Source organism: Hemiscyllium ocellatum, chromosome 3 (assembly GCF_020745735.1).
Source record: "Hemiscyllium ocellatum isolate sHemOce1 chromosome 3, sHemOce1.pat.X.cur, whole genome shotgun sequence".
NCBI classification, from domain to species: Eukaryota; Metazoa; Chordata; class Chondrichthyes; order Orectolobiformes; family Hemiscylliidae; genus Hemiscyllium; species Hemiscyllium ocellatum.
The window spans coordinates 19683532-19705242 of NC_083403.1; the positions used below are offsets into that span (position 1 = coordinate 19683532).

The 21711-nt window shown below is 40.4% G+C and overlaps 1 protein-coding gene and 1 long non-coding RNA gene across 2 annotated transcripts in view; one reads left to right on the plus strand and one right to left on the minus strand.

Annotated features, from left to right (window-relative positions):
* Positions 1 to 5380: 5380 nt before the first annotated feature.
* Positions 5381 to 21686, minus strand: LOC132830901 (uncharacterized). Its single transcript, XR_009646448.1, has 3 exons — positions 21625 to 21686; positions 7969 to 8092; positions 5381 to 7820 (listed from the first exon to the last, which is right to left on the minus strand). It is a non-coding gene; the product is annotated as an uncharacterized LOC132830901 (long non-coding RNA).
* tpcn3 (two pore segment channel 3) overlaps positions 21067 to 21711 on the plus strand; it is a 62245-nt gene continuing 61600 nt past the window's right edge. Inside the window, exon 1 of the mRNA XM_060848828.1 lies at positions 21067 to 21256. Coding sequence (XP_060704811.1) covers positions 21155 to 21256 — 102 coding nt within the window. The 5' untranslated portion in view covers positions 21067 to 21154. The remainder of the gene's footprint in view (positions 21257 to 21711) is intronic.

Here is a 21711-nt window from a genome sequence, read left to right on the forward strand (position 1 = left end):
GATGATGTTGATAGTGAGGGATTCCGTTATAGTAACGCCATTTAGTGTCAATGGTTACATTTTCTCTAACTGGAGATGGTCGTTGCCTGGCAGTTATGACATAAATGTTACTTGACATTTGCCAGTTGAAGCTGGATATTATCCAGATCTTGCTGCATTTGGATATGAACTGCTTCAGTATCTGAGGAATTTCAAATGGTTCTGAACATCTTGAAATCATCAGTGAACATCCTTCCCCACATCTGCTTTTATGATGAAAGCACAGACATTGATGAAGCAACTAAAGATGGTTAGGCCACCCTGAGAAAATCCTCCAAAGGGCTGCTGGAGCTGAGGTGACTTACCCCCATAACTACAACACCTTCCTATGTGCCAGTTATGACACCAATCAGCAGAGAGTTTTTCCCCTGATTCCCATTGACTCAATTTATATTAGGACTTCTTCATGCTATGCTCATTCAAATGCAGCTTGATGTCTAAGGCAATCACTGTCACCTCCCCTCTGGAATCCAGCTCTTTTGTCCATGTTTGAAACAAGGCTGTAATGAGGTCAGGAGCTGAGTGGCCCTGATGGGACCCAAACTGGGTGTCACTGAGCAGTTTATTGCTGAGCAGGTGCTGCTTTATAGCACTATTGATGACACCTTCCATCACTTTATTGATGATTAAGAGTGGACCATTTGGGCAGAGCTTTGTTCAGGTTGGATTTCCTGCTTTTTCCCAGGAATACCTGGGAAATTTTCTACAATGTCGGATGCCAGTATTGTGACTGTACTGGAACCAGCTTGGCTAGTGGTGCAGCAATTTCTGGAGCACAAGTCTTCAGTACTATTGCATGAAACATAGAACATTACAGCGCAGTACAGGCCCTTCAGCCCTCTAAGTTGCACCGACCTGTGAAACTAATCTAAAGCCCACCAAACCTACACTCCTTCATTATCATCCATATGTTTATCCAATGAGTATTTAAATGCCCATAATGTTGGCGAGTCCACCACTGTTGCAGCCAGGGCATTCCATGCCCTTACTAATTTCTGAGTAAAGAACCTATCTCTGACATCTGTCCTACATCTACCACCTTTCAATTTAAAGCTATGTCCCTTCATGCTAACCATCACCATCCAAGGAAAAAGGCTCTTACTGACCAACCCTCTGATCATCTTGTCTGTCTCTATTAAGCCACCTCTTAACCTTCTTCTCTGTAATAATAACAGCCTCAAGTCCCTCAGCCTTTCCTCATAAGACCTTCCCTCTATACCAGGCAACATCCTGGTAAATGTCCTCTGAACCCTTTCCAATGCTTCCACATTCTTCCAATAACGCAAAGACCAGAATTGTATGTACTACTCCAAATGCGGTCACACCAGTGTTTTGACAGCTACAATGTGACCTCATGGCTCCGAAACCCAATCCCTCTAGCAATAAAAGCCAAAACACCATATGCTTTCTTAACAACGCTATCAACCTGGGTGGCAACTTTCATGGATCTGTGCACATGGACACCGAGACCTCTGCTCATTCGCACTACCACGAATCTTACCATTTTCAAAGTTTGTGAAAAGATTTGTAGTTCGGGTGCTCGTTGTTGTGGTTCTGTTTGCCGAGCTGGGAATGTGTGTTGCAGACGTTTCGTCCCCTGTCTAGGTGACATCCTCAGTGCTTGGGAGCCTCCTGTGATCTTTCCTCCAGCATTTGTAGTGGTTTGAATCTGCCGCTTCCGGTTGTCAGTTCCAGCTGTCAGTTGCAGTGGTCAGTATATTGGGTCCAGATTGATGTGTTTATTGATTGAAGCTGTGGATGAGACAGCTAACGATCCATATCCATAAACACCAACTAGCCACGAAGTGACACAACCAGCTATCCTTTGTAGCCACATACGTAGATGACAAGCAACATGAATTCGACTGGGACAACACTACTATTATAGGACAAGCCAAACAGAGAACAGCCAGGGAATTCCTAGAGGCATGGCACTCATCCACAGATTCAATCAATAAGCACATCGATCTGGACCCAATCTACCAACCACTGCAACGCAGAGCTGGAACTGACAACCGGAAGTGGGCGGCACGGTGGCACAGTGGTTAGCACTGCTGCCTCACAGCGCCTGTAGACCCGGGTTCAATTCCCGACTCAGGCGACTGACTGTGTGGAGTTTGCACGTTCTCCCCGTGTCTGCGTGGGTTTCCTCCGGGTGCTCCGGTTTCCTCCCACAGTCCAAAGATGTGCGGGTCAGGTGAATTGGCCAAGCTAAATTGCCCGTAGTGTTAGGTAAGGGGTAAATGTAGGGGTATGGGTGGGTTGCGCTTCGGCGGGTCGGTGTGGACTTGTTGGGCCGAAGGGCCTGTTTCCACACTGTAAGTCTAATCTAGTCTAATCTAAAAAAAAAGTGGCAGATTCAAACCATTACAAATGCCGGAGGAAAGATCACAGAAGTGCTTCACAGGAGGCTCCCAAGCACTGAGGATGTCACCTAGACAGGGGACGAAACGTCTGCAACACAAATTCCCAGCTCGGTGAACAGAACCATGACAATCTTACCATTTGCTCAGTACTCTATATTCCTATTACTCCTTCCAAAGTGAATCACCTCACACGTTTCTGCATTAAACTCCATTTCCCACTTCTCAGTCCAGCCCTGCAGTTTATCTATGTCCCTCTGTAACCTGTGACATTCTCTTGCGCTGTCCACAACTTCACTGACTTTCGTGTCATCCACAAATTTACTAACCCATCCTTCTACACTCTTATCCAAGTCACTTATAAAAATGACAAACAGCAGTGGCCCCAAAACAGATCCTTACAGTACAGCATTAGTAACTGAACTCCAGGATGAACATTTCCATCAACTGTCACCCTCTGTCTTCTTACAGCGAGCCAATTTCTGATCCAAACTATTAAGTCACCCTCAATTCCATGCCTCCGTTTTTTCTGCAATAGCCTACTGTGGGAAACCTTATTAAATGCCTTACTGAAATCCATACATACCACATCAACTCATCCATTTGTTTGGTCACCTTCTCAAAGAACTCAATAAGGTTTGTGAGGCACGACCTATCCTTTACATATTCGTGTTGACTATCCCTAACTAAATTATTCTTTTCTCAATAGTTATAAATCCTATCTCTTATAATCCATTACAAAATTTTGCCCACAAGAGAAGTAAGGCTCACTGGTCTATAATTACCAGGGTTGTCTCTACTCCCCTTCTTGAACAAGGGGACATTTGCTATCCTCCAGTCTTCTGGCACTATTCCTGTAGACAATGATAACATAAAGATCAAAGCCAAAGGTTCTGGAAACTCCTCCCTAGCTTCCCAGAGAATCCTAGCATAAATCCCATCTGGCCCAGGGGATTTACCTATTTTCACACTTTCCAGAATTGCTAACACCTCCTCCTTATAAATCTCAACCCCATCTAGTCTAATAGCCTGTATCTCCATATTCTCTTTGACAACATTGTCTTTTTCCTGTGTGAATACTGACGAAAAATATTCATTTAGCGCCTCTCCTACCTCTTAAGACTCAACGCGCAACTTCCCACTACATTAAGTAAAGTTATCAGACCCGTACCCTTTGCACTATCCAGTTCCTCTGGCTACGTCTTGAAATCACAAGGAGTGAATTGAATTGGCTTACATCAAGTACCTTCAGGGGGACTTTGGTGCAGGCTGAGATGGCCAAGATTTCCTGCATGTTCTGTCTTTATTTCTGGGCATAACAATTGTTTCCTTACTTGCTCAGAAGTCTTGTAAGAAATTTCATATGTGATAAATACATCGTTAAAAATCACACAATACCAGGTGATAACTGAACAGGTTTATGTGTAAGCACTAACTTTCAGAACACTGCTCCTTCATCAGGTAGTTGTGGAGTATAAGATCATAAGACACAGAATTTATAGCAAAGGTTTACTGTGTGTAACAATCTTTTAACTCCATAATGACCTGATATATATACTGAGCAGTAATCCACATTTGGTATATTAGAAACACATGTAAATTAATGAATGGATCTGTTAGCTCAACCTACTTTAGGCATGTTCAATAGTGAGTCTCACTACCTCCTCAGGGAGCCCTTTTTATGATAGCTGGTCTGGAGAACTTGAGGTTTCCTGGCACAATTCGCAATCCTGGTCCAAGGTGAAATCCTCTGCATAGGGCAAACTTTCTGATATTTATACTATTCTGAATCTAAGATTACATGCCGTATCATCAATCTGCGGTACTTTCAGTACTTGCCCAGACATTCCATGATACAGGAAAACACCTTCAGGTAGCTTGGTGTGATGGTCAAGCAGGACAGTTCTCACAACAGTAAAATTATCATGTGATCATCCCTCAGTCAAAACAAGCTGCTTTTTCATTAGGTCTATTTCCCATATACTATCCCACTTTATTTCAATCGTTAGTTGTCATGTCCAATTAACTCTTAACAATTGACCCTTAATGATCTGGTTTTAAGATATCATTTGTAATCCTACCACTACTGCAGACTTCCTTTACTCAAGCTCTGCCATTTCTTCAGACATCTATGCCTGAATCAGTCCTCTCGCATGCATCGGATACTGGGTAGAGGTAGTTCCTTTGCTCGCAATGTTTTTATTCATTATAAGAAACATGGTTCCAACTTACACTCTAAACAGTTATTTACTTTCATACTTTGCAAACAATCTGAGCCAATTGGCCATTCACATGATTACTTTTAATTGGCATTCAGTGTCTGGGGTTGTTAGCTGCAAATCTATTATATTTCTGAGATGATTCTCACCCATCCAGAATATCGCATATGTTTATACCTGCTCAGTTTTGCATTTCAAGGCAAATGTGCAAGCCAAGATTACAAAGTTTCACTTAGATTCTGAATCTTAGTATATTATTTTATAATAGGCGTACAGTATCTGGAAACTTATAAGTATCTGAGTTAAAGCTGTAGAATTTGCACACATGGTTTTATTACTTTTAAACATAATTCTAAGGAATCTTTTTCTCAACTACAAATTTCCTTACCTCGTTAGAATTTCTGGAGTGAACTCTGCATTACCATATCTTTACAGTTTAAATACACAATGTTTAAATGTCCAAAACAGGTGATTACCTCTTCTCCATCACTCCCTGATTCTGTCAGATAGTCTGAATAATTCACATTATGGACTATTGGTATCCTTGAGGTAAGATTTTTATCATTAGACAAAAGTAAAATGATTATAATGCACACTAAAATACTCAGTTCACATGTTAAAGATGTTGATGACATCATCTCTCTTATGGTCCAATACAATAATTCATAAACATGCCCTGAAGTAACCATGTGTCCATCTACAGTATATGGACTGCAGAGGTTCAAAAAGGCAGCTGCCTTCTCAAAGGCATCTAGGGATGGGCAATCAATGTTTCAGCGGTTCTGAAGAAGGATCACTGGACTCTTGATTTGATGTGATTTATTGTTGTCACATGTACCTAAGTAGATTGAAGAGTTTTCTTTATGTGCAGTACAGACAGATCACAACGTACAATGGCAAATAGATCATAGGAGTGTTTAGACAGAGCGAGGCATACAGGGGTATGGCTGCACAGGAGGAGTACAAAAGCAAGATTAACATTAGATTTAAAATTAGAGAGGTCCATTTAGCAGTCTAATAACAGCAGGGAAGAAGCAGTTCTTGAACCGGTTGGTACTTGTGTTTAAGCATCTGTATCCCAGCCTGATGGAAGGGGTTGGAAGAGAGTATAACTGGAATGGGAGGGTTTTTTTTGATGATGTTAGCTGCCTTTCCACAGCAACCAGAAGTGTAAATGGGGTCACTGCATGGCAGGTTGGCTTCTGTGATGGTCTGGCCTGTGTTCACAACTCTGTAGTTTCTTATGGTCCTGGGCAGAGCAGTTATCATACCAAGCTGTGACGCACCCATTTAGGTATATTCTGTTTTCTAGGTGTACCTGTAAAGGTTGGTGGGGATCCTTACAGACATGCTGAATTTCCTAAGCCTCCTGAGGAAGAAGAGGCATTGCTGTGCCTTCTTGACTCAAAACATTAACTCTACTTTTCTGTCCACTGATGCTGCCAGACCTGATGAATTTCTCCAGCAATTGGTGTTGTTGTTTGTTTCAAATCTCCAGCATCCACAGTTCTTTGTTTAATTTTCTCAATTAATGTTCTCTTTCACAAAAATGTTCATTTTGCAACATTTGAAATCTACAGAAGTATTTGAAAGTTGTTTCTTTTAGTATAAAGTCCCAATCATAACCTTCAGCAAACCCTCATACCCTCCCAGCCTGATTTAAAGTCCTCAAATTATTGACATCAAATAACTCTGAAGTCATTTGTTATTTTATCCTAAGATCAATTTTGTTTACTATACATTTTGATACAAAGTAAGTCATAGTACATGACACAGAAAACTATAATTTGCCATTTTGATTATTGAGATCATGCAATTAATCAATTCTCTAGCTTATCTTATCACCTTTATCCATCTTGCAGATAAATGTCACTATGTATTGCATTCCTCCCTAGCATACTTTTTAAAAAATCTTTCATCTGGATATCACCAACATTTATAGTTCACCTCTAACTGCCCTTAAACAGAATGCTGCTAGGCCATAGCAGAAAGGTTTAACCACATTGCTGTGGGTTTGGAGTCACTAGTAAACCTGACTAGGTAAGAATGGGAGATTGTATTCCCTAAAAAAAATTGTGAAGAGGGGTTTTTTACAACAATCATTGATAGTTGTCATGTCACAATGAATGACTTTAGGTTAAAATTCTGATTTATTAATTGGGTTTAAAACCCTTGGCTGCTGTGGTGGAAAGCGAACCAAATTTCCACAGCATAAAGCAGGGCCTATGAATTATTAATCCAGAGAGATAACTGTCCCAATTTCATTGTTAAGACAAAGCAACCCAACTCAAATTTGAAATCCAATTTCTATGACTCACTTTAATTTCAATTCCTCCAATCGATACTGACAATGTAATTATGTACTGAGTTGATTTAACTAAATCATTATTCTCATTAAAAGTACTCTCACTCTCCCGAGGCAATTGACTATTTCACGTTGAGCATTTGTAAAGTAACTGAGCATCTGATCTTCACCTTCATGCAGTTCCTTTGTTGTTCCAAATTCAATGCATTACACCTACACATGCACATAGCTACCTCAATATGCTGTCTGACATGTCCTCAGATGCAAGGCTTTCTGATTATTTTTATCAAAGGATCAGGGGATGATTGGAATTGAAATTCACCATTCTAATAACTTGGTCTCAATGCTTTGGGTCATATCCGAGAAGCATTGTTTTTGGAACTGATAAAATAGCTGATTATTTGCAGATTCTGGTGGTCAAGAAGGGAAATTGATCTGCATTTAATGAAAATGAAAATGGTACTTTTGACAGAAAGAGGTCTGGCTTATTGTTGCCTGCTTTGTTCTATCCGTGTCAAGGAAATAAGAAAACATTCCTGATTGGTGCTGTCATTTTCCTGTTTCAATCCTAAATCGTCAGTCACTTCCTTTCAACCAATTCTACCCGCCCCCATAACAGTACATTTCAATTTACCCTCTTCATGAGCCTTAGAGTAAGTTATCTCCAATATCAGGTAATTGTTAATACTAAACAAAGAATCCAACCGAACCCAAGTTATTCACGCATTTTCATCCAGCGTACATACATTTCACTTGAGCTGCTTGTTAACAGTCCTTGAATCGAGTTGGTGTCCAGTATAAAATGGAAAAGTCTAATTCTGTAAGGTGAAAACCTAAAGCTGCTCCCGGATGCATCTTTTGGTATCTTCAAAGTCAAACTCTGCTTAAGAATGACTGTAAAAGGAGAACGATGAATAATCAACGGTTTAAATGTAAAGAGAATAGCAAAATGTATGAACTTATTCAACGAAATGTCTAAATTATGCATTGTATGCACTAATGCATCTGGAAGAGAACCTTAATCGCAAATTGCTTACAGTACCTTTTCTCATCATGCAAAATTATTTTAGAAGACTGTATGGTCTGGGAAATTCTACTTTCGTTCCTTCCGTGCTAGATCCGTAAGTGTTTGGCGAGAAGGGCTGCTTTGCAGAATTCGGAAGGATCTGGTCAGATTAAAGCATGAAAATGAACACAAGCACGCAGATCGAAATGATTAAAGCGAAATTTATCCACGGCCAGTGCCGGACCCTCCAATGGAGGATGTTGAGCAACCAGCCGACAACGACCCCGAGCACGAAGATCAGGATCTTGAAGCTCTCGCTCTCCGTGCCTCCCATTTCCCGCTCTGTGTGGACTGAGCATCGCCAGGAACAGCAGCAGCTGAGGGGAAAGTGAACGCTCAGCCTCAGCAAGTAGACGCCCAGATCTGGATACCGCACCTGGGGAATGTCTTTATTATTGTTTTGCTTTGAAAAGGCTGGCAGCTGGTTTGCAGAAGTTGTGAGAAAGAGGAGCTCCCACTGGAAGGCTAAGACAGAAAATCCCGAGTGGAGAAAAAGGGGCAACTCTCAAGATGGATAAGGCACGGGTGGGCGGTCCCTGTCCTGTCAGAAAGACATTGACAGCCCATGCACAGGCCTGAATACCAAAGGTGAAACGAGAGTGATTACCCTCCACACCGAAGCAGTATTTGTTTTGACCAGGGAGCCCCAATAAAATTGAAGTCATTGGGAATTTAGGGGAAAACTCTGGTAGTCGGAGTTATACCAAGTAAAAGTACTCGTGGAAGCAAATCATTTCAATTCCAGAAAATTATTGCAGGACCTCCTCATTATCCTGACCTAGACTCAATCTGCATCACCTTCCCTCCATCATAAGGTCAGATTGGGAATGTCCACTGATGTCTACAAGAATGTAATGTGAGGAAAAAGCTTTCTTCACATTGAGCGGTAATAATATGCAATTCGCTGCCTATATACTAGTTTAAACAGCGACCAGCAATGATTTTGCAAAGAATTTGGATGAAGTGAAAGAAATAAATTGAAGTGCCATGGGAATACGTTGGAAGAATGGATCTGACTGAATTATTCTGGAGAGAGGTGACGTTAATTTAATGGGCTGAATATTCTCCTTCCATGTTGTATTACAGCGTTTTTGCCTTCAACTTAAACTAGGCTTCTCATAGCTTTTGTTCCATGTGAAAACCTGTCTTTTAGAGCCAATCTGCTACTTGAACTTTACATATTTGCCCATCCTGAGACAAACTGAGAGACTGCACCAAATGCAGCCGGCTCAGTATATTGGGCATTTTGTACAAGGTCACTCTGAACTCAGAACTATATTTCTTAACATTAGCTGAATTTGGAAATTAATAGAGGTAAACTCTCTGTGGGACTAAGAGATACTGACAGGCCTCTTGCACGTAGCTCACCAGGGATATCATTAAAGAATCCTGTAGGGGCCACATGCCTAAAAGCTGTCACTATTGACTTCCCCCGTGGAATGGATGTAATCTGTGTAGTACCAATTTCTACTCAATTTACCCAACCAATTCAGAGCAGAAAACAACACAGCCAATGAGTATTGAGCTTTATAGGCAAACATGAGCATATCATTTAAAGGATGACATGATTACATTGCTCTTGGCAGAATGCTCTTCAGATGCTGTATTTAGTTTTGTTTGCTGAGTTCTAAAACAGACATTCAAAATGTGCAGAAATCCCCTGGAGGTTGATCTCCAATATCAGGTTGAGTTATTCAGAAAGGCTGGAGGAATTTTGTTCTTTCAGACTGGACAGGTAGCAACTGGAAAATGCTCTCACAGATTTATACAAAATAGTTAAGGGAATGGAAAAATTAAATCTTTAAACATTGATTTAATTATATTGTGAGTAAGATTATGAACAAAAGATGTCTTTAGGTACGAGTATTAGCACAATTTTCACATAAGGAACAATGAAATCGCAGAAATGATAAGCTTACAAAAAGTGGCAATGAAAAGTCAAGAAAAATGGAAGATCCATTTGTAACAGGAGTTCCTTATAGTCATCCTAGATTTAAATGTACTAAATGACCTTGATAATCTATAATTGACATGAAAAGATTCTCATTAATATTTATTTCCCTGGCTTACAGCATCCCATCCCAGTCGAAAAGTGTGGCACTGGAAAAGCACAGCTGGTCAGGCAGCATCCAAGGAGCAGGAGAATCGACATTTCAGGTATAAGCCCTTCATCAGGAATGGTTTCCAGTATCTCATCCCACCTAACTCACTAAAATATTTGACTATGAACTCTGACCAATGTTGTCTAATTCACTCACCACCCACCAGGTGATGAATTAGCCGTAGACATGCAGCAAATTTGATGTAATTCTTTCTTTATAGCCAGATAATACCATGTTGTGATAATGTTGCAGTAGTGAATAAACACGTGTGCCATGACATTTATCACTAAGCGAGGAAAGAAGAATCTTCCAATTTGTTGTCAGATGATAGTCATATATTGGTCAGAGTGCAACCAAGGCTTTCAGAAAATAAATCAGCTGTCATGTTTCTGGTGTCCTGGAAGGTGAAGGGTTCCACTTCATTTGTTACCTTCTCTGTTCCTGTTCTCCCTGGGTACCTCTCCAGGTCAATACATTTAGATGTGTGGGACCATTATTTGAAGTCCTCTGAAACCGGGGGCAGCCTTTGGAAGGATGACTGTGAAGCAGATTGGGGTGAGTATAACTAAGGTCAGATTCACTGTGAAGCACATGGGGAACAATATGAAGCAGATTGGAATTAGTGAAGTGAGAAAGCATAAAAAAAATGCCACATGAAAACTATGGGCTGATTGACTGATGGGTACTCCTGCTTTGTTTCCCTTTCTCCCCTTAGGAAGTTAGTCTAAGTAACTTGGAAATTTAAAACTTATTATTTTATAATAACAATTATGTGAATTATTTCAAGTAATTTCCCTATAATTAATATGTTTCCTCCTTGTTGCCAGGGTCATTGATGTAAATAAATGGCTGCACAGCATACAGAGTGGAGAGGTAAACATGTACCAATGATATATGTAGAGAGAGGTATGTGGCCTGAGATAGGAAATTAGCAAGCAGGACCTCAAACATAGAAATCTCCAAATTACTCCCAGGACTAGATGCAAATGAATATAGAAATTAAGCACAGCATGGATAAATACATAGTTAGAGAGGTGATGCAAGAGGGAGCACTTTAGTTTCTTTGAGGGAGATGGGCCTTACACAGGCCAAACAGATTGCATTGAAACAAAGCTGAGACTAGTTTTCTTGCAGAGTGATTTTCTAGTGCTAAAATAAATTTATTTCAGATTCCCGCAGTACTTTGTTTTCATTTGATTTTCTAATTTGCTAGGGAGATTTAAACTAACTTGACTGTGGACACCAGGAAGTAAAATTGGAGATGAATTTGATAAGTAAAGAATATTGAGAGAGATAAATATTACTAGAAAAGAAAATACTAAGTTTTACATGAATTTAGCATGAGAGAGAAGAAAATAAAGCCTAAGTTAGGGTTACAATGCATGTATGTGAATGCGCTGAGTAGGTTAATAAGTTTGGTGAATTGCAGACAGAACATTAATGAGATGTATATTATAGCATAGAGGAGTGGGTATTAATTAATCCCAGATACAAGGTTTTCAGGAAAAATAGGAAAGGAACGAAAGAGGATGACGTGGCCCTATTGATTTAGGAAAATATGTTGGTGCTGGAGAAAAAGTGTATCCCAGAGGGACCTGTTTAATTTGAGCTCACAATTAGAAAATGTGCAATCATATTGCTCTGTATAGCGAGTTGGCTACTAACTACTGTGAAAAATGTAAAGGAAGTCATTTGCAAGGCAGTTACAGAGATGTGCAAGACTAATCTGAGTTGGGGGGGGGGGCTTCTTTTATTTTTTAAAATATAGTCTGCAATAATGGTAATGTAAAGAGCAGAGAGAGGCCAGAGTTCTTAGTGTTTGTTCAGGAAACTTTTCCACTACAGTATGTTTTCATTTTAATTAGAATAGATACCTGGTCTTTGGGCATTACATGATCCAAGAGGATCTATATAGGAACATGGAGGTATCACAAAGTTTAGGTTGCCCGTAGAAAAGGAAGAAGAATAATTCACTCAGAGAAAGCCAACTTCAGTGGAGTAAGATTGAATCAGACCCAGATAAATTAGAATCAGATTAGCCGCAAAACTGTAAATGAACAATGGACTGCCTTTAAAAAAATAAATAGTTCAAGTACAAAAAATAGATTCCACTCTAGGCTCATCTGGGCTATCCATTCTCTCCAACATACAATGGTTTCCTTCATCAATATGAGCAAGCTTTCCTTTTTCTTTCTTTTCCTATTTTTAATGAGTCTCCAATTCCAGGACGGGGTATGGATATTAAAATGGGAAAATGTGAGTTTGTCCATTTTGACAGTAAGAACAGAAAAGCAGAATAACATTTACGTGGAGAAATACTTTGGTACAGAATAATCTGGGTTTCATGGTACAAGAATTTTAAAAAATGATTAATTTAATGCTGCACTTTAATGCAAGGGAGCATACAAGAGGGGAAGTGTTCAATAGTTGTATCAACCCTTAGTTCAGCCACATCTGAAGTACATTATACAGTTTTGGTCTGTATATTTAAAGAGGTAAATATTTGCATTGGCAAGTTTCAGAGAATATACGCTCAGCTGATTCCTGCAATTAATGGGGTTATAAGGAAAGGTTGAGCAGGGTAGGCTTATACTTATTGGGATTAAGAACAATGAACAGTGATCTTCATGAAACATCTAAGATTCAATGGGTATATCACAGGGTAGACAAGCAGAAGGTAATGGAGGATAAGTCATTGAATATATCCAGTGAATATTCAGATTTAAGATCAACAATAGTGCAGAGGATATTGGAGCAGTTAGGTGTTGTTGAACTTCGGTGATTATCAGCAGTGTATTTTAATAGGGTTTTGCAGCATAGCAAAAGGCTCCCAAGGGGGATCCAAGATGGCGGCGACCCAGCAAGACTGAGTCTACAGTGCTCTACCCAAAACTTGGGAAAAGTGGGCTATCCACCCCCACCACACTCACTAAACCGTTTATAATAGTTGTTAACCTTAAATAGTTACCTATTAGTACATTTAAATAGTCTAATACTAGCTGAAAAATGAGTAAAGGGAAGGGAACAGGCGGCTCTAAGAAAGCAGGGACCCCTCCCCCACCCTCTCCCTCTTCATCTGCAACAAAGGTGTCTTCAGCTACTTTAGGAGATTTACCAATGAAGATGAGCTTTGAGGAGATGTTTGCCAGGTGGGAGGCGAAGATTGATGCTTTTATCGATGAGTCTCGGCAGAGCAGAGAAGCACTATCAGCCGAGCTGCAGAAGCAGGGCAGAGACATTCAGGAATTGGAGTGCCGAGTCAGAGAGGTGGAGTCGAAGGCCGCAGCCTCAGAGACTGGGATAAAATCAACAGCCGACCACATCCGTTTTCTCGAGAATCGAGTCCAGAACCTAGAAAACCACATTGATGACCTCGAAAATCGATGTCGTAGAAAAAATATTCGGTTGTTGGGCCTGCCCGAGCAGGAAGAGGGAGGTCAGCTGACAGCATTCTTAGAGCATTGGCTGCCACAACTTTTAAATCTGCATAATGGATCAGGCCAGGTAAGGGTAGAATGGGCCTACCGGGTCACAGTACGTGGGCCCGGCTCAACCCAGCGCCCACGCCCGGTCCTGTTCCAGCTGCAGAGCTATAGGGAGAGGCAGATGCTCCTGGAAGCCTCAAGAAATCTGGGAAAAGATCCCCAAGCTATGACCCACAAAGGATCCAGGATCATGCTGTTCCAGGACTTCTCCCCAGCTTTGGTCCGAAAGAGGAAGGCATTCGATGAGGCGAAGAAGCGTTTAAGGGACTTAAATATCCAGTACTCGTTACGATATCCAGCGACGCTACGCCTTAGCCACGAAGGATCCATATATAACTTCGGATCACCAGAGAAGGCTAAGGAATTCTTGGACTCTCTTAAATAAACTGTAAGAGATTGTGGACGCTGGTCTGCCTTTCCCATTATTTTGGTTTACATCCCTTCATCTTTTCTTATCTTTCCCCCTATGTGTGTATGTATATATATATATATATGTTGGGGCGTTTGGTAAATGTTGATGGGGAGAGGTGGTTACCTTATTCTATTTTACTTCTGTTTTTAGGAGCGGGGTTGTTTTTCTTTCCCCTGTTATTTTGTGGTATTATATTTAAGTATTACATGTTGAGATTGTAATCTTATAGTTATATATGGTATTAATATTCCCAAATATATTTAGATGTGGGTGTGGGTGGGGGTGGGGTGTTCACTGTTAACTCTAGCTTTATATTATATTTGAATTCTCCTCATTTTATTGAGGAACACCTGGGTCAAGGGTGGGGCACTGGTTGGAAGAGGGTAAGATGGACTGTGGGAGAGGAAGTGACGCTCCCTGGGAACAAGGGAGAAAATCTCCAATTCGGAATGTTTTATATTTTTTATACTTAGAAAGAGTTTTTTGTTATATTGTTTTGAGTGTATCAGAGAGTCTTTACTTTTGTAAATCTTGTATGCTCCATGCTCGGGATGTTCTAGATAGGGTTTCCCCTCCCAAGGGGTCTCGGATCTGTCCAGATGATTATGGCTGAACAGTCGGTTAAGTGGTGCACCTGGAATGTCAGGGGGAGTAATTCGCCAGTTAAAAGGAAGAAAATATTATCAAATCTTAAGAAGGAGAGAGTTGATATAGCTCTCCTACAGGAGACACACCTGTCGGATAAAGAACACTTAAAATTACGACAGGGCGGATTTGATCAGGCCTTTTTTTCCTCTTTTAATTCAAAAAGCAGGGGAGTCGTTATCCTTGTCCGGAAGAACTTCCCTTTGAAAATTCTAAATCAGATAAAAGACGAATCTGGACGATATATTTTGATTAAAGCCCTCATAAATGGAGAGGAATATGGGATCTTAAATGTATACTGCCCCCCGGCACACCCCTTTAAATTCATAACGGAAGCTTTTTCAAAACTGATGGCCTTTGGTGCCCGCCATACAATTATAGGGGGAGACTTTAATTGTATTATGGATCCGGAAATAGACAGGATTCACAAGAGTGCCGCTGGAGTATCTCCCAGATCTAGACAACTGGCGGACCTGAATAAAGAATTAGGATTGGTAGATGTATGGAGATGTCTCCATCCACAGGGTAGAGATTTTTCTTTCTACTCTAATCCATATAAATGTCACACAAGAATTGATATGTTTTTTGCCCCATCGATTTTTCTAAACTCTATAGCAACCTGTAAAATAGGTACTATAGCAATCTCTGACCATGCCGCTGTATACATGGAAACTAAGGTAAAGAACAATGGGACATCTGCTCGGCATTGGCGTATGGACCCCTTCCTGATAAAAGATAGCAAATTTTTAAAGTACTTCTCCCAAGAACTTAAAACTTTTTTAGAAATTAATACTGGTACGGCTAGCAATCCATCAATGATGTGGGAGACCATCAAAGCTTATGCACGAGGTTTGATCATCTCCTATTCAGCGACCCAGAGGAAAATGAAGGGAGAGCAACAGCGTCTGCTCGAAGCTCGCCTAAAAGCAGCCGAAACAGCATACGCTGATAGACCTCCTATCACAAAATTGCAGAGGATTACAGCTCTTAGGACAGCTTTAAACACCGCGCTTACTCAAACGGCTAAAAGGGAAATATTATTTGCGAAACAAAGATTATATGAATATGGCGACAAACCGGGTAGATACTTAGCATTTCTTGCAAAGAAAAAGAAAGCCCCTCAAACTATTCCGACCATCAAGGAAAGTACAGGTACCCTGACTCATGATCATAAAAAGATCAATGCGACCTTTAAAGAATTTTATTCTGAACTATATAGATCGCAGGATTGTGAAGATAGGATTAGGAGGATGCAGTCATTTTAAAAAAATTTGACCTTCCCGGGCCTGACTCCGGAACAGGTGTCGGCCCTAAATACCCCTTTAACAGTCCAAGAAATACTTGAGGCAATTAGGCAACTTCAGAGCGGAAAAGCACCGGGCCCGGATGGTTTTCAAGCTGAATTCTATAAAGAATTTACAGGAATATTGGTTGACCCACTTATGGATATGTATAATTTTGCGCATAGTCAGGTCTGTCTCCCGCCCACGCTGAAAGAAGCAAATATTTCTCTTATCCTCAAAAAAGGAAAAGACCCAGAAGATTGTGCATCTTACAGACCAATATCCTTACTAAATGTAGACTTTAAAATTCTCTCAAAAATGTTAGCACTAAGACTAGAAAGGGTACTGCCATATATTATAAAGGAGGACCAGACGGGATTTATTAAGGGCCGCAGATCATCCAATAATATCAGAAGGGTCTTGAATATGATCCAAGCCTGTCATCAGGGAAAGATACCAGGAGTAGTAATTTCATTGGATGCGGAAAAGGCATTTGATAGGGTTGAATGGTCATATTTATTTTACACATTGGAAAGGTTTGGCGTTGGACAGGTGTTTACCAAATGGGTTTCAACATTGTATAGTGACCCCAAAGCAGCTTGGTTAAGATGGGTTAAGATCGGATGGCTTCAGTGTGGGTAGGGGCTGCCGTCAAGGATGTCCTCTCTCACCATTGTTGTTTACACTGATAATCGAACCATTAGCAGAAGCCATCCGGACTGATCCTAATATAACGGCCCCGAGGATTGGTACAGGTAAACACAAAATTACACTCTATGCAGATGACGTTCTCTTATTCCTCAGTAATCCTTTAATGTCAGTGCCTCGTCTAATTCAAGTTATTAATACATTTAGTGCATTCTCAGGCTATAAAATTAATTTTTCAAAATCGGAAGCCATGCCAATGGGTGGTCTGGCTATGATACCCCACTTAATGGACGGATCCCCTTTTCCCTTCCGTTGGTCCCTGGAGGGCTTCTTATATTTAGGTATTTTTATCACGCCAGTATTTGATCAGCTGTATAGGGCTAATTTTGTACAATTAATGGAAAGGATAAGGCAGGACCTCCAGCGATGGAGAGACCTTCCGATTTCCTGGCTAGGGAGAATAGCATTAATTAAAATGAATGTTCTGCCCCGTCTCTTATATCCTATGAGAATGCTCCCGCTGATGCTGCCAAGGCTAGCCCTACGTAAATTATATGGCTGGTTGGGCTCCTTTATTTGGAACCATAGACGGTCCCTTATTAAGCTGAAGAAGCTACAGCTTCCACAGGCAAGGGGAGGACTGGACTTCCCAGACTTTAGGAAATATCAGTTAAGCTCCCTACTAAGTTACATAGCTGATTGGGTTTCATCTGATCCACAATCAATTTGGCTGGATATCGAAGCCTCCCAAGTAAAATACCCACTTATTAACCTTTTATTTTCGGATAAGAGGAAAATCATTACAGACCACTGTAAAAATCCCATAATATTAAACACAATTAAGGCCTGGAATATAATGCGGCAAAATGAGGGTAACTCACATAAAACATCCCCCCATGCACCAATAGTAGGCGCATGGGGATTCCAACCGGGGATTACAGATGCTACCTTTAAACTCTGGAGATCCAGGGGCATCTCATGCTTAGGGGACCTATTTAAAGATGGGATCCTGATGTCCTTTGAGCAGCTGCGTCTGAAATTCAGAATACCTAATGGGGATCTCTTTCGATACTTCCAAGTTCGAGATTATATACAGAGGAAGACTACATTAATAGATAGTCTTTATAAATCAGACAGAGAACGTAATGTCTTACGACCAGCGGGGGCATCCTCCGTTAGTACTATATACCATTTGCTACATGATGGAGTCTCAGGAGACATGGATGACCTGCTTAAAACATGGGAGCAGGACTTGGGGCTAGAAATCTCTGAGGATATGTGGAATGACATTTGGGAAAATGCTAGAAGAATTGCTATCTGTAACAGAACTCAGGCTATCCAACTAAAGATACTTCATAGGGCCCATATAGCTCCGGCTCGACTGGCAAAATTTAAGGCAGGAGCATCTCCAATGTGTCCTAAATGCAAAATAGAGGTGGGTACTCTTGTACATTGTCTGTGGACTTGTCAGAAAATCCGCAGATACTGGACTAAAGTGGCAAATACCCTGACAGAAATTTTAGGAACGGAAATTAGGGTGGACCCTGTATCTCTCCTTTTGGGCTTTTCGAACCTCTCATCTCTGGATATGCATGGGAAGAGACTATTTTCTATTCTCTCTTTCTGTGCAAGGAAAAATATTTTGGTGAACTGGGTAGCTGAGGGCCCCCCTGGACTTTCAAATTGGCACAGATTAATTATGGAATATATCCCCCTTGACTTCCTCACAAATATGGTGCACCGAAAGACGGAATTATTTTATAAAATATGGCAGCCCTTTTTGAATTATATAAATGCAGATATTTCGGCTATCCTAACAAGGGCTTTTATTTAGTGAAGATTTCAGACCGGGCTGCTCCGGGGCCCCTTGGGAGAGGAATCCTGCGCGAATACGGGTTTTATTATATTTGATGTTTATACATTCCGAGCATGTAAGAGACTTAGGTATACACTCTGGTTAGTTATAGGTTAGATTAGTAGAAAGTTGAGTTTTTTTTTCTTTCTTTTTTCGTTTCTTTTTTTTTCTTTTTTTGTTTTCTTTCTTTCTCTTTTCTTTGTTAAATTATGACTATTGTATATATGATTTAATTGTACATCAATGTTTGTATTTGAGAGTTTTGTTTATTTTTGTAAATTTGCAAAAATGTTAAATTTCAATAAAAATATCTACAAAAAAAAGGCTCCCAAGCCCATCATGTCCACACTGATCATCAAGCATTTATTAATTTATGTCTTTATTTCCAGCACTTAGCCCATAACCTTGTATGCTTATAACCAGAGTCAACAAGAGCTGGTCCAGGGCTGGAACCTTCAATGTACTAATTCTCTGCAGGTCCCAAAGCAAGAATCTTGCCCTGATCCAAAAACCTAGTCATCTGCAAATTTGGCTATAGTACTTTCTATCCCCACATCCAAGTTACTAACACAGACTGTAAATAGCTTTGAAAGTCTAAGTCCACTGCTTTGTCAGGGATGGTTACCATAAAAAAAACAAAATTAATCAGGCAGATTCTTCCCCTTTCTGAATCCATGCAGAAACCAAGGCTAATGCCTTGGGTTCACAAATTCAAATTCCAATTCAAATTTGTGGGACTATCTTCACCAAATGGACTACAGCTTAAATATATTACAAGAATTCCGGAAGGCAGTTCACCACCACCCTCTGAATGGAGTTTGGAAGGTGACAAAAAAAATGCTGACCATACAAGTGAAACCAGGATCTGATGAATGATTTTTAACAAAAGAATCTTCAATTTAATGAATGAATTGAGGATGAGACTCCTTTCAGAAACTGAGGTGTTAACATTAAAGTATCCTATTATTTTACATTGCTGAGAAAAATGCTGCATATGTCCAACACTTGCTAAAAGGGTTTCTTCCTTAAATATTGTCGATTAACTTTTGTTTTAAATTCTATTTTAAAATGGTGATTTGTTCCTCCAGTATGGTTCCAACATTACTCTTCAGTTCTTCGTCCACGTGACTCTTCAGTTGGAAATTTTGTGTCTGGGAATTCTACTAAAAATGGGGGAGATCACAGCCTAGACATTTATTTATTCATGGATTGAGGGTGTCATTGGCTATGCTAGCCTTTATTGCCTATTGCTGTGGGTCTGGACTGGGCCAGGTAAGATGGCAGATTTCCTCCCTACCTCTTGCGTACTTGGGCACCATCCTGTCTAATGAGCTGTGAATGCTACTGAAGTCTGCAATTATTAGTAAATATGTACACTTCTGGCCTTTTAATATGGATAAGCTAATTGAAAGATTGAAAATGGTTTGCCTTCAGCCACTGCCTTGAGGAAACGTGCAGCAACGCTCCACAGTCGAGATGACCAGCTTCCAACATCTGCATTATCTTCCTACATACGATGACAGCCGATAGATAGACTTCCCCTGATTTTCTTCATTTCTGCTACTGCTCTTTACAACACACTCAGTCAATTGGCTCCTAAATGTCAAAAGTAGTGACTCCTAGTTGTTTTCTGCATATTTGGAGCAAGCAGTCAGGCTGGATGTAGTCATGTGATCCTGGCAGAACTTGGAAAGTAAATAGGAGTCTATTCAGTTACTTGAGCCTTCTAGCGCCTCCATGCATGTAAATCTAATCTCGTCCGTGTAAGAAATTGCCTTTGGTTTTGGTTCGAGTCAAACTCCAACATTTGTTTGCTTGATATGCTACTGTACAGAAGCAAACTGGGTTTGTGACGCTGTGTATATACAAAGTTTTTTCAATGAATAAAGTATATTTTTAAAATTAAAAAATGATATTTGCAGAACCCAAATTGGGGCTAGATTTGTCCCTGAAGGACAGTACACAATGATAATTTTAAGATTTTCCAATTGTTGCAGTTGGATAAGAACGCATTCGTACGTACATGCGTTTCAACTGAAGTAGGAAAATTCTATTCCACGTCCATTTAATGCATCATTTTGTAAACTTGAACAGGAATATAGATGCAAGTATACTTTAATAAATAATTAACTTCGAATACATACTCGAGACGTGACGTTAGAGTTGTCTTACACTTTTTAACAAAAATGCCCTCCGCTGCTCGAAAGGACAAAGGTTTGTGATTGTGAACGTAGAAGAACAGCAAGATTCCCTCTCAATATTGATTCGCTCCGTTTTGCACATCAACAATTTTTTCCTCAGCTCATTCTCCCAGAGAGAGAAGTAAGAGAGTAAAGTAAAAAAAAATGCACTCGCACTTTTCGTTTCCGTTGCTTTTACACCCCCCGTTATCCCATGACGACTTTGTTTTCCCCCGAACTTAAACGTAGTTCAATATCTTTCAGCTGACAAGAAAATTTAATGTAACATTTTTTTTGATAGAGCGATTCGTGGTGTGTTAGCGCACGTGAAAAATAAACGGGAGGAAACACGAGGAAAACATTACACCCCTAAAAAAAAATTGATGAGAGGACGGAAACTGAAGTCAGCGAAAAAGTTTTCCCTCCCTCCTCTCTCTCTCTCGTTCCCCCTGTATTTTGCGTCTCTCCCTCGCTCTCAGGGCTCGGTGGTCGCCGAGGAGGGAGGGACAGTATTTGGTTAGTCTGGACGGCGGGAACATACCGAACAGAAAGATGCCGGCTGCTGTCGAGGACCGGGATAAAACCGAGGAAAATGTCAGCGAAAAAATTCACAGACTTCAGTCAAATTCTAGCCAGCTGACGGTAGACGATGAAGTGAGTGCTTCCTCCATTCATTCCTGTACAACCAAAAAATACCTTCATCTGCAATTTTCTTGCATTATATTTTTATTTTTTTTTCTATCGCTCCCTCTTTCCACTTTAGATTTTGGTTTTCTTTGACGAGCAGTCATAACTTTTGGAGGGAGGGGTGAAGAGGAGGGAAAACATTGTAGTTTCAAGGAAACCTGTTTTCACTGATAAATGATTAAATCCAGATCAAACCCAATGGAATCACGTAAAACTGCCTTTATTTGTTTTCCCGCAAATTCGGACGACTATTTTTCTATTTAAGTCATGCCTTTTAAGCCAATCAGAACGGCAGTGTGTAATTAAAACCCATCACTCTCACAATTAATACTTACTCTGGAAGACGAAAAGTTGTCGAAAGGTTTTGTTTTTGTCATTTCGTCTGTCCCTTTTTTTTCCTCTCGCGGATTGTCTTGTGATCT